The following is a 14,136-nucleotide window of genomic DNA, read 5'->3' on the forward strand; positions in this document are numbered from 1 at the left end:
ACTTTACAATATAAAGCACGTTGAGGTGACTGTTGTTGTGTTTTGGTGCTAAATAAGTAAAATTGAAGTGAATTGAATTGAATTGAATTGAATTCATGGCTGTTACAGTTTTCAAACAGTAGAAGTAGAAACAGGACATAAACAATACAATGTTTTGTTGTCCACCCTGACCTCCTCAAGCAGATCTCTGAGTCTCATCACTTTCTTCTCTACCATCGGTCAGCAGAGGTTGCTGTCAGAATGAAACAGAACTATGGTTCCTAATAAACTGCACACAGACAAAGCCTGTGCAGTGACGTCCACAGAAGGACAGAGTCTAAAGTGTTGAAAGAGACGCTGCAAAACAAAGCAAGAGACTAGAGCCTATCAGGAAAACTAGTGAGTGGACCTCTGATTAAAGAATTTCTACCAAACTACAACTGCAGCTGAACAAATGAGCTGTTGGTGGAACTTTACACTCTGAAATGTTGAAAGATTTAAAGGATGAGACAGCTCAGCACAGCGTGTTATTAACTTCACACATGAAGTGGTTCAGTCCAGTCAGTCTTCAGTTTTGCAGCCACCGCCAACATCCTGCTTCTTTGACTGGTCGTCACAGTAACTCTGGACTTTCCTCCAACAAATCCTGAAGTCTGTCAGTCCTTCTGACAGCATGAGGCCTGACAGCTGGACAACATGTGCAGATGATGAAAAACATGAAGCATAGTTTGAACTTGTGTCAAGTTTGTGTTGGTGACTGAACTGCTGACCTGCTGTGAAACCTGCTGCTGGATCTCTGTGCTGTGCATGTCTGCCTCTGACTGAAGCTTCATTTTCAGCACTGTTTGCTTTGTCACTGCTAAAAATGAACCACATATAAAACACAAACATTAGTGTTTTACATGATGACAGGATCTTACAGTGTTTGCATTCTGGACCTCACCTGTGAAACAGAAAAAAGAGAATCTGCTGCCACAGTTGCCATCATTCAATTTCCCTGACATTAAATGCAAATCTCCACAGTATTCAACTGAACCGTAGTTATTAGGCTCAGAAGACATCCAGTTAGTGAATGTGGAGGTTGTGTTGTCAGACCAGGAAGCCCAGGGATCCCTGTAGAGGCCAATCCACACATACTGAACCCCTGATCCATTCAAAGTGAGCATGATGTTGGATTTCTCCTCTTTGCTTCTTATACTGGTCAGGTCTGTGTGGTATGTCCTGCAGTACGACTGAGCCGCTGACCAGGAGCGACTCTCCATCACTAAAATGTAACTTGTACTGCTGGCTGTAAAAGATTCAACAAAGGATTCATTTTGAAACACACATTATGAATCTTATAAAATTGTAGGACAACTATGCCAACAAATCTTTTTCCTACCATTGTAACACAGGAAAGGGTAAGAAGCTCCACAGGGTCTATCATCCATCTGTGTTTGTCCCTGAAGAGCCACACAGTATTCCTTTGCATTTGCACAGTTTGGTTGGCCGTTAGCCCAGATCATAAATTCATGTGTGCTGCCAACATAAAAAAGTTTTCCCTCCATCGACCACTTCCAGCTGTAACGATCATCATAGAGCCCTATCCAAGCCCAATCATTGATCCTTGGTGACATTGAGAATAGAAGTTGGTTGATGTTGCTGTTGTAGATGGTGACCAAGTCAGTGAAGTGTTCTCTGCAGTAACTCTGAGCTTCAGTCCAGGTCTTCAGCTGGTTCACATAGTGGTATTCTCTGGAGTGGGGAGGAAGAGTGGAAAGTCCTCCTGAGAAAAATGTAAATGTTTTATTGTGGAAACTGGAAAAGGTTAGAAGAATCATTGGAAAAAGACTTAAAAATTTAACCCCTTTAAATAGTTATACTGTTTTCAACCTAACCAGAGGCAAGAAAAAACAATGTATAAATGCTTTATTTAGTACTTCCATAGATTTTTTTCAAGTATTTTACTTTTACTAATTACATTGGGGGTGGCTGTAGCTCAGGTGGCAGAGCAGGTCAGCCACTAATCAGAAGGTCGGTGATTCGATCCCAGGCTGCCTCCTCGCTGCATGCCAAATATCCTTGGGCAAGATACTAACCCCGTGTTTGCCTACTGGTGGTGGTCAGAGGGCCCGGTGGCGCCTGTGTCTGGCAGCCTCGCCTCTGTCAGTGCGCCCCAGGGCGGCTGTGGCTACAATGTAGCTTGCCATCGCCAGTGTGTGAATGGGTGAATGACTGAATGTAGTGTAAAGCGCTTTGGGGTCCTATGGACTAGAAAAGTGCTATACAAATGCAGGCCAGGCCACATTCTTAATAGATTTCTGTCCTTTCATTTGTATGATGTTTGGTTTATTACATTTCTTGGTTCAAACCATTTGTCTAGTGTGGGTCTCTGTCAGTCGTGTACTTCCTGTTTTATTTTGACATTTCTGCTCTATGCTCAGCCTCTGTTCCCCATCTCATCTCTAATTAATGTCAGCTGAGTTTCCCTTCTGTCTCCCATTTCCTGATTACTAAGTCACGTATTTTAGTCCTCTGTCATCCCCTGCTTGTTGTTGTGTCATCCCTCATGCTGTGTGCTTCCCTGTGAGCCTCTCCATGAGTTTAGTTCATATTATCTCAGTATCATTTTTGTATTGTTTTTGCTTTGAGGCAGCAATAAAGCTGCTTTTGAGTTTATGCTTTCGCCTCCGTGAAGTCTGCTTCTGGGTCCAATCTTTTCTTATTGTTCCAATACCTGGTTGGTTAACATTCACATCTAAAACAATAACAATGAGAAACTTGATGTAGTCCAGTTATTGCAACCAAAGTGAAACTAAACAGCAAAAAATTAAACAGGACACTGTGCTCCGATACACTAATCCAGACTCTTGAGTCTCTAACTTGGTGAACAGATACTCCTGATGAGGAGGTGTGTGAAGTATTAGTTGTAACCAATGACAAGCCACTTGTTCACAGTCACTCATGGATCAATCCCATGACCCTCAATTGGCGAGCATATCTGAACCGAGCAGGACATAGTGTGTACCATTTCTAGAATTCTGTGACGCAGAAATGGAAGTTCAGCATCGTGGAAGAGGGGTGAGGATACGGGGGACAAAACAGGGAAAGAGGGAGAAGACGCCAAATACATTAGGGAGATTCCTAATAAAATTAGGGCAACATTTGTTGACCATGTTGTCAATCACAGCCTCACAATGGATGAGGCTGGTCAGAGGGCGCAACCAAATGTTGGAAGAACCACTGTGAATTCAATCATTCAAACATTTCATAGGGAGAACAGGTATGTATAGTATGGGACAGTAATCCAACATCTCATAATATCTCATGTTTAGTGGGCATTACTGTAATTTTACTGTAATCTGCACCACAAAGGATCGAACAGCAGCCTTGCAGAGGTGGAAGACGGCCCCCTTTTACCCCGCAGCAAGAGGAAGCCATTTGTGCAATGGTGATTGCAAACAATGCAATAAAGTTGAAAGAAATCCAAAGAGGATAGAGGATAATGGTGTATTTGGCAATACTGCATCTGTGTCAATTGCAACAATGGACACAGTTCTCAAGAAAAAAGAAATGTGCATGAAACAATTGTACAAAGTGCCATTTGAACGGAAAAGTTAAAGAGTGAAGGAGATCGGTCACCAGTATGTACAGGTAAAACATGTCTTCTATGTATACTCTGATGTTCAGCACTGTAAACTCTTTTACTTTGTGTAGTTTTATGCCTAGCAATAGACTAGTAATTCTGTACATATATTCACAGAACATACAAAATGCATTATGTTACACAGGAAAAGTTGTTACATTTCTCTCTCTCTCTCTCTCTCTCTCTCTCTCTCTCTCTCTCTCTCTCTAAAATGTGTAAAAGTAGCTGGAAGCCAGGGAACCACTGCACACATTCATATATGCTGATGAGGTGGGTTTCAACCTGGCCAAAGGCAGAAGTCGTGGAAAAAAATCACATTGGACGAAAGGCAACCACTGATGTCCCAGACCGGTGCGGTGGGAATGTTACAATGTATGCAGCCATCTCAGACAATGGCATCCTCACAGATGTTCCCCTTTTTGGTCCATACAATACATAGCACCTCCTGACTTTTTTAGACACTCTTTACAGGGACATAGTCCCTGAGAATGAGAGGGGTGGAGGCCAACTCAACAAGTACATTGTTGTGTGGGACAATGTCCACTTTCACCAGCCACATCTGGTCAGACATTGGTTTGCAGTGCATGACATAATGCTGGTTTAACATCTCCCTCCCTGCTCCCCGTTTCTTAATCCAATAGAGGAGTTTTTCTCTGCCTGGAGGTGGAAGGTTTATGACCGACATTCACATTCATAAATGGCCCTGCTAGCAGCCATGGATGCAGCATGAGACGACATCACAGAGTCATGCAGAGGGTGGATTCGCCACCCCGGGAGATACTTTCCTCGTTGCATTGCAAGGGATGATATCTGTTTTGATGTAGATGAAATTATGTGGCCAGACAAACAGGAACGTCTGGATGTGCCAGAATGATTTGCGTATATTCAGTTACAATATGTACTGTTATATTGTTCACATTTGTGCACAGCTCTACCAAAAGGGTGTTTTTTATGATTATTCTAAATAAGTGACTGTAGAGTATTTTTCTTTTGCACAATGTTGTAGAATTACAAACAGCCTACACAGTAAAAATGTGAAACATGCGTATTCACTGTCTTAAACTCACTTACTCCACTAACTACACAACTACAGGAATGTCTAACTGTACTGTGAATTTTACTGTAATTAGCTGTACAAAAAGTTTACATTTCTGTCTTGAGCATTTTCAGGTGATGACCTTTTTGCATTGGAAAACACTGAGAGAATACTGTGAACTGTCATAATGAAAAAATGACAAAGCCATTTGACTATCTTTTTCATAAAGATGTCAAAACTTATCATTTTGATGACACTGGCAGTTTCGTTGACATGAATACTTGCTTTTGAGGAATGGATTAAAGATTTTGAGCAAGTGACCTGTTTTTACAAGTTATCCACTGGGTTTTGCAGTGTGCACCAATTGTTTTGAGAAATACACTAACTGCTGTGCAAATGTTAATAGTTATGTGAGAAAAGCACCAAACCAACTGAGAAAAAATGTAATCAGGACCAGAGATGGGCAGTAACGCGTTACGATTGCTTTTTTCGAGTAACGAGTAAAGTAAGGGATTACTATTGCAAAAACGTAATTAGATTACTGTTACTTTCCCGTAAGCACGCTGCGTTACTGCGTTGCTAAAACCGTGATTTTCTTGTGAGAGTGTCTCATGACAATGACGTAAGCGAGTGCAACGTTCGTGACAACAGCTATGTGCTGATCAACAATGGATAATATATCGAGTGCGGGAGTGAGTATGAGCGTGCAGCGTTTAAAGCGTGGAAGTACTGACCTTACTTTGAGTTTGATTCCATAAAAAGCAGTGTTGGGTAAGTTACTTAAATTTGTAACTTAGTTACATTACTAGTTACTTCTATCAAAAGTAACTCAGTTACTTCAAGTTACTCGTTACTTTCAAAGTAACTAGTTACTAGGGAAAGTAATTTTGTTTTTACTCAGAATTCTCTTGTTAATGTGTTGCTTCCATAACTTTGCCAGTCTTCTAGCTTGCTTACTTGCCACAAGTGCACTGTGCCACCTACCAATAGAAAGAAAAAGATAATGTGCATATTTCCACGAGAGAAATCCCACGCCTGGACCGTCATTGACTGCTGCCATGATTCTAGCCTACGTCACAGCGTCATGTGCGCCTTTTACATCCAACACAAAAACTGCAGTCGTGGTGCTTTCGATTGTACTCAGAACTCGGAAATTCTGCCTTCCGAACAGGAAGATGTAGGTAACACCAGACTGCAGATGAGCTGCTTACAGGGCTGGACTGGGACAAAAAATCGTCCCGGGCATTTTGACTAGAGACTGGCCCACCATTAAAAGAAAAATCATCAAGCCTTTGAATGAAAACAAACACTGTTGGGACAGTGATGTACACTGTTTTGATGGTATATATGCATCAATCTATCAATCGTTTGTTATAAGATTCAGATAATTATTTTTTAAAAGCTAGACATTTTAAATGAGAATAAGAAAGAAAAGTATTTCCTTGTGCCCCCCTTTCCCTGTTAATGCCCTACACTGTAAAAAAAAAACATCTCAAAAAAACGGTAATATTCTGGCAGCAGGGGCGCCAAAATACTACCGTAAAATAACAGAAAATAACTTCCTCATAAAAATACAGTTATTTCCAGTAATGACAATACAGTTTGTTGCGCTAATTTTACATGGGATCTTGCCTTTTCATGTGATTTTAAACATTAAATTAGGAACATGTCAATGTGATTAAAGAATGAAATTATCTATAAATAGGGAAAAAAAAACAAATCCTAAAAAAACAGTAATATTCCAGCAGCTGGGGCGCCAAAATACTACCGTAAAATAACAGAAAATAGCTTTCTCATGAAAATACGGTTATTTTCAGTAATGAAAATAGAGTTTGTTGCGCTAATTTCACAGGATTCTGCCTTTTCCAATTGCTTTTAGACATTAAATTAGGAACACTTTAACGTGATCAAACAATGAAATTACCTATAAACAAGGTCAATGAATGTGGCAATATGAATCATAATACATAAATGTACAGAAATATACAGTTAACAGTTGGTTTGAATAATAATGGATTGCATGCCCTGGGACAGACTGACAGAGGCGAGGCTGTCATATCGCACCATCGGCCCCTCTGGCCATCACCAGTAGACGAAGAGTCTTGACCACGGACACAATACCGAGAGTGTCCGAGTGGGGGCTCGAACCGGCAACCTTCTGGTTGGTGTTATTTGTTATTTGTCTCTCAGAAACAGTTCATAACTTCCCTTCAACTCATTCATGTCACCTAAAAGGTAAACCTGTTTCTCCATCACCTGTTCAGCTCTGATGATTCAGTAAGGACATCTCCTGGTTTCATCTTCATGTTTCCCTCTCACCACATATAGAAACCATCATGACCAGCAGGTTTACAGCTGTGGCTCCAGCCAACATCAGCTGATACTAGAAATTAATATTAAATAAATTCTAACAACAGCTTATCAAGCTTAAACGTGCTGCTGTTGTTTAACGTGACCTCCGCTGGTTTCCTCTTTCTGGCGCAAAGTGGGCGATAAACAAACAAGAGAGAAAAGCCGATCAGCTGATCATTGATCAGTTTCATGACTGAAGTAGCAACAGGAGAGAGAGGGGAGAGAATGAGAGAAGAAGAGGCAGCTGTGCAGCAAAGACACAGAATAGCTCCAGCTTTGTGTCTTTTTCATTGTAGCTGAAGTCCGGGACAAACTGTGTTCCTTTTCACCTCAATACAAAACGGGTGATATTTTCTCTGAATACGAGACGATTCTGTTTTTTACGTGACGGTTGGCAACTCTAATAATTAACCTTATGAACAAAATAAAGTTCAACATCAGTAACATAGCACCCACCCAGCTGTATAGAAACTCCATCATGCTAGCTAGTACACAGTACGGAAAAAGTCAGAATAACGAAAATAAACTCCACCTAAACTTGGTTTATATTTGACCCAGATAGACTGCAGGTCATAACTTCTTACCTGAAGTTCAGTTCACCTGACACTCGGCTGCTTCGGCTCTCTTTTCCTTCTGCCTCCCCTTTCTCTCATCCCCCTGCTGGCCTCCACCACTTGCTAATGTTATTGAATCTGTGGAAGCTCCACGATAGCCACCACACGAAGTAACGAGTAACGAGCCTATCTAAATCCCAGAAACGACTAACGCGTTCCTGATTTTGGCATAATAACTAGTTACCGTGCTCGTTACCACAATAATAACGTAGTTACTGTAACTGTTACTTATTAACGTGTTAGTCCCAACACTGATAAAAAGTGACAAAAACATTAGCGCCCGCTGTTCACTGTGTGAGAAGAAAACTTCTTTTTACAGTGAAAAAAACCCCGTAACTTCCGAGCAAGCACCGAGCGCGCTACCACGTAATGTGAAATTCACAGAGAAACTCGCGGATTCTTCAACTGAACGCCGCGGCACACCTGCACCCGGGCACACCTCCGCCTACGCCACTCCTACTATACAAGTGAAAATAGAGCAAAAGGACCGCTAGTCTTTGATTTTATTTATTTTCTGCTATGTTTCACTTGCGTTTACTTGAAAGACTGAGTGTAAACACAAAAAATATTTAATTTTATGTGCTGGAATGTGCAGAAAATAGGTTTAAATGTTAAACAAAGTTCTTCCAGTCAGTGAATGTTGCATATAATTTAATTTTTGCTTGATGCATAAAGTTAAAAGATTAAAACTAATAAAACAAGTTTTAAAAAGAGACTTTTTTATTTGATTACATTTTGTATGATGGATTATGCAGAAAAAGTAGAATTGGGCTAAAGGATCTTTTGCTTTATCACCTATTCAGGGTGTAAATCATCTTTTTAAAAAGTAACTAAGTTATTAATTACTTTTGAAAATAAGTAATCGGTAAAGTAACAATGATTACTTTTTGGGGGAAGTAATCAGTAATTAGTTACTGATTACTTTTTTCAAGTAACTTGACCAACACTGATCATGTTTAGATGGAAGCTAGCGAGCCAACGCCCTACTAACTTATAACTCTGTTAAATGTCATAAATTCTGTTTTCATGGATGTTAAACTTAATTGTTACACCTGGTATAGCAGCAACGCTGATAAATTATTACAGATGAAAAAATTTAGACAGTTTTTCAACTTTCAGTGATGCTGCAGTGATCGTTTGACTTAGGAACCCGCAGCAGAGTTTGGGCCCAGATGCGGCTAATGATGTCATAACCCCCCATCCCCCCAAAATTGGCATGAACTCAGCAGTCAGCAGCTAACACATGGGGAAGGGTCTGAGTCAAGGACATGTGAAAGAACCTGGTCAAGACTTTTTTTTTGTTCTTTTTTCTTTTTTTAAGGGGAATGAATCACTTAAGGGATTTCCAAGGGGTTGTAAGTTGAATGTATCCTGCTCGGTTCAGTTCTGTTTTTAGGCGATTGCTTGATTTCTCCCATTTCAGGCAGTTTTTTGTCTTCAACAACTTTTGCCTCTGTTCAGTCTCCACTACTCTCCTCTTTTCCATCTGACAACCCTGGTTTTTCATTTTGGTCCTGTTCCTGTATTATATCAATAACTACTTTTATAAGTTCAATATGTCTGTGAAGGTTCTCAGTCATCCATGTCATCGTAGTCTAAGGACCTTGGAAAGAAAAGCGTCTGGAGTTCTTTAAGTAGCTTGAACACGTTTCACCTCTCATCCGAGAAGCTTCTTCAGTTCTAGGGTCAAGTGGTGGAGAGTCCCAGATTTAAACCCCGTGGGAGTGTCCCCCCAAAGAGGGACAAAAGGACCCCCTGACGATCCTCTACCTAATCACAGGAGCCAAGGCATGAAAACGGGTGTGGGAAGCGCATCTGTAACCGGAAGCTCGCCGGTTCGATCCCCGGGATCTGTGTTGGTCGTTGTGTCCTTGGGCAAGACACTTTACCCTACCGCCTACTGGTGTTGGCCAGAGGAGCCGATGGCGCGATATGGCAGCCTCACTTCTGTCAGTCTGCCCCAGGGCAGCTGTGGCTACAACTTGCCTCCACCAGTGTGTGAATGTGAGAGTGAATGAATAGTGGCATTGTAAAGCGCTTTGGGTGCCTTGAAAAGCGCTATATAAATCCAATCCATTATTATTATTATGTGATTTCCTTAGGTCCACCATTTGACCCTAGAACTGAAGAAGCTTGTCGGATGAGAGGTGAAACATCTTCAAGCAACTTAAAGAAGCTCAAGTTCATTCCAAGTTCCTTAGACTACGATGACCTGGATGACTGTGAACTTATAAAAGTAGTTAGTTGAGTCTTTTTAAGCCTTTAAAGCTGGTCCCAGAAATCAAAGACCCCAGAAATCAAAACCTTTCAAAGATGACAACCATACAATAGAAATAAATAAGTCAAACACATCATTAAGTTGATCAGAAACTAAGCCAAATAAAAGAAAATGTTAGATGAGCTTAAACAATTTAATTTAGCAGCACTGTTTGTTTTTAATTAAGTTTACATACCTAACTTATTTAGTACCAGTACCAATGTATGTACCTTCATTCTCTGAAGCATATCAGCCAGTTCTTTCCCTTTACAGTCATAGTCCCTATATTTAAAATCCTTACTCTTACACACCACACTGCCTTTACCTCTCTCTATTTACACATCTTCCCCTGTCCTCCTCCTTTGTCTAAGTCCAGCAGTTTGTAATGGCACCGTTGTTGGCAAGTGTTAACTCAGGGCACATCCAGTATGGAAATTCAATACTTATCCACATTTGATTTGGCAGTGATTTGACGTCAGGTGTAGATAATGATGCAACTCTCACCATTTTATCTGGGCTTGATACAAACTATAGGTTTACGCTGGCTTGTTGTTAATAACAGTAATAATAAGAATGAGGAGGAAAAGAAGTGAAGAGAAAAAATATTTATTCCCAAAGCTGTAGAATTGCCACGAATCAACAGCCAAAGCTTAAAAATCTATTTGGTTCAATAGATATCATTATAAACAACAACAAAAAGTCATTCAATGAATCAAAATCCAAGTATTAACAAAGGAAGATAATTTTACATTAATGCAGGTGTTGTGGTAGGAGGACATAAAGATTTTCTGACTGTTCTTGTGGTTGATGTGTTAATAAAAAAAAAACTGTACATGTAATCTGATTACCCAAATGTCATCAGTCTGTCTCTGTGTGTTTATTTCAAATGTTTAAGATATTAATATTACTGACCTGAGAGCAGCAGGATGAGCAGTAGACAGGTTTCTTCCATTCTTCTGTATAATAGATACTCATCATGATTATTATTGTACTGTAATTAATATTGATAGTGTTTATTATTTAAGGTTTCTTGTCTCCAGTCTAATAATTTGCTAAGTATATAGTTTATATGCATATCCAAAATAATTCTATTCAATAATTTTTAAATATTCCAAAACTATCATGTCTTAAAAATGGTTTAAATCATCATTTCTAAGTTTTAGAATAATGGATATGATATAAAAATATCCAAGAATATAACTTTAGAATTAATGATGCATATCTTACCTGAGAGCTTGTGTTCTCCTCTGTTGACTGAAGCTGACTTTTAAGAAAGTCTTTGTTTGTTCTTTTCATATATTTTACTGTCAAATGAGGAAACCAGAAGGGAGTGACCTCTCTGTAGAAACACACGTTTACCTAAACTATTATTGTATGTTCTGAGGTCTGACCAGTTTATTGATTATCCCCTTAGCTTCTCTAATTGGAGATCTTACGAAAAATTGTTAAACATGAAAATGTTTCAATTTAATGCTTCAAACTGAATACTGTATATGTAAATGTTTGATATCTTCAAGTGGGCCTATCTGTAATTTTCAGAAAGATAACACGTGGACATGCAGGTATGTTCTATAAAACCTTTGAGGCAACAAGTTTTCTGAGTCTATACAGTCATCAAATGTTTTTGCAGTGGCACCAAAGTGTTAAACTTCTATTTAACATGTTTCAAGGCATTTTATAATGCTCATGTTTCAAAGACGTTTATTGACAATAAAACAACTACATGCAGCTGGAAGTGGTGTCACTCCCAAAACTAAATATTGTGGTATTTTTGGCCATGTGACCATACCTGTGCTTTTTTAAAACCAGGAATTCTGTAAATGACGTGCCTCAGTGATTAAAGAAACACACACAAGGTTACGCTAAAATGATTCTGCTTCACCAACATGCAAACCATTAGGAAAATCAAGCTGTTAAATATGAAAAAAAGCAAATAAGCTCAGACGTGGTTCTCGGAACAGACATAGTTGTTAGGAGGAACAAGTGAGGAAGGATTATGGAGTCTGTGTCTCCATGATTCAGTTTGTTAGTGAACCTAAGGGATGGGAATGCTTAGGCCTCTAAATCCTGACCAGTCGCTGGCTTTAGACAGGAAACAACATCTGTAAAACCTGAAAAACTGAAAGCAGCGACTCTGTGCTTTTCAGTAAGATTTGGGTGAACCATATACTTATTTTGATTTTGAATTTTTCATCTTTAAACTATGAAAGGGGAAATGTACTGACATCATTGATAGTCACCCGCTAGTCTCGTTCTGTCCTATCATTAATTTTATGGAAACATGCAAGTAAGAAAAGTCGCAGAACATTTGAAGCTGTCTCTTTGTTTCCTGTTTTGGTGCATTAATGGCCTGATCATGTTGAATACTCGGGTAAGGGCAACAGAGAAATGAGTTGATAATCCACAGGAGGACAGGAATCTAGGGAAGAATTTCCAGTCATTTTTCCAGGAGATTCACCTGGAGACAGACGAGAAGGCCGAGAAACTAACAGAGCAGGATGCAAGAAAATGGAGTAAGAAACAGGGAGCTTGATCATGATCACGAAGGTGAAAAGAATCAGAGGCACGAGCTGGTGACTGGAATAAGAAATGGTTGTTAGGATTGAACCAGGAAAAATCGCCCCAAAGGGGGAGCAGCAAGGGAAAGATGGTCCACCTTATTACTTATTAGTACTACATGGGTAAGATTAAAGCTTTAATAATCGAAGCAACTCAACATGACTGCTCTTGTAAACTGGCACCATATAAATGTATTTAATTCATTTACTGGTTTGATAGTTTCTAGAGCCTCAGTTATAGACATGTGGGGGTCATACCATTACTTCCAGTACTTCTTGTTCTTCTTTACGCTGAAGACAGTTCTTAATGACTTTGGCTTTGGGTTTTGGGTTGTTGTCCTGCTGCTGAATACATTTGGTGCCAATAAACAATCATTTATATATTTATATTCTTTCTTTACAACAATTTTTTTAAAACCTGCCTAAAATGTTTAATAATAATAATGGATTGGATTCATATAGCGCGAGGATCTCTTTGGGGAACTGGTCGTTCACGCTGAAGTCTGTTCCTTTTAATTCCCTGCCGTGGCTTTTTTCACTTGTTCCTTTTGTTTGAAGTGGCTGAATTTGGCCACAATAGGTCTCCTGGTCGCAGCCCGCATGGGGCCGAGGCGATGTACCTTATCGAAGATATATGTATTTTTTTTGTCTGCTTATTTTGTTGGTTTTTGGTTTTTTGCCCTTTATTCCCGTCCCTCGTCTCCGCTGTTTTTTCCCCCTCTTCATTTCTCCCTTTTCTTTTCCTCATTCATATCCCGTATCTAGCAAGTGAAAATAAAAATAACAAATAAAATAAACAATAAAAGGTGAATCAAATAGACCACTACGGCAAGGCTGGGATGGTCAATTTGGTAAAGTAAATCCGTTGGGCATCTTTCCTCACCTTTGGACAATAATTATGATGGCAAAAGAAACAAACGAGACAGGCAAAAAAAAAAAAAAAGGATTTATATAGTTCTTTTCAAGGCACCCAAAGCGCTTTACAATGCCACTATTCATTCACTCTTGCATTCACACACTGGTGGAGGCAAACTACAGTTGTAGCCACAGCTGCCCTGGGGCAGACTGACAGAAGTGCAGTAATGTAGGTTTAAATATAAATATACATATTAATACAAAAGTATGTGTGCAAACATGTGTTGTGGTGTACAAAAGTGACAGGATGCATTGAGGTGATTAATTCTCTTCCACATGTGTGGACTTGACCCAAAAGAATAAATTAAAGAGTCTAATAGCAGCTGGAAGGAACGACCTCCTGTAACATTCCCTCAGACAGCGAGGTGGAAGGAATCTGCAGCTGAAACTGCTCTTCAGATTGTCCAGTGTGTTATGGAGTGGGTGGGAGTCATTGTCCATGATTACCAGCATTCTGTCACTGATCACCTCCTCCAGGGTGCCGAGCTTCATGCAGACAACAGACTCAGCCTTCCTGATGAGCTTGTTCAGTCTGTTTGCGTCCTTTGCTTTGATGCTTGCACCCCAGCACGCCACAGCGAAGAAGATGGTGCTCACAACAGCAGATAAAACATATAGAGCAGCCTGAAATCAGTTTTGATTTTTTGATTTTGATTTTTATTGATTAGCATTCAAATATCTCAGTGAAAACAGAACAAAGATCTACCACAAAGCAAGAAAGCATGAGACAAGGCTAATCAAAAGGTATTGGCTGAAGCATTTGCTTATTACGCCAACCCTTTTCACAAAATATCTTTTTG

At 39.7% G+C, this 14,136-nt stretch overlaps 1 protein-coding gene across 2 annotated transcripts; it reads right to left on the reverse strand.

Moving 5' to 3' along the window:
• On the reverse strand, window positions 1-10,885 carry LOC120739297 (macrophage mannose receptor 1-like). Of its 2 annotated transcripts, XM_040041011.1 has the most exons (5): window positions 10,776-10,885; window positions 1,361-1,744; window positions 923-1,267; window positions 750-838; window positions 1-666 (listed from the first exon to the last, which is right to left on the reverse strand). In XM_040041011.1, the coding sequence occupies exons 1-5, from the start codon at window positions 10,813-10,815 to the stop codon at window positions 541-543; spliced, it is 984 nt and encodes a 327-aa protein (XP_039896945.1). In that variant the 5' UTR covers window positions 10,816-10,885; the 3' UTR covers window positions 1-540. The 2 variants fall into 2 exon arrangements, with proteins under 2 accessions (XP_039896945.1, XP_039896944.1); XM_040041010.1 differs by lacking the exon at window positions 10,776-10,885 and having other exon boundaries at window positions 1,361-1,912.
• Between the last annotated feature and the right edge of the window lie 3,251 nt (window positions 10,886-14,136).

This window comes from Simochromis diagramma, unplaced genomic scaffold (genome assembly GCF_900408965.1).
Source record: "Simochromis diagramma unplaced genomic scaffold, fSimDia1.1 OVJJ01000010.1, whole genome shotgun sequence".
NCBI classification, from domain to species: Eukaryota; Metazoa; Chordata; class Actinopteri; order Cichliformes; family Cichlidae; genus Simochromis; species Simochromis diagramma.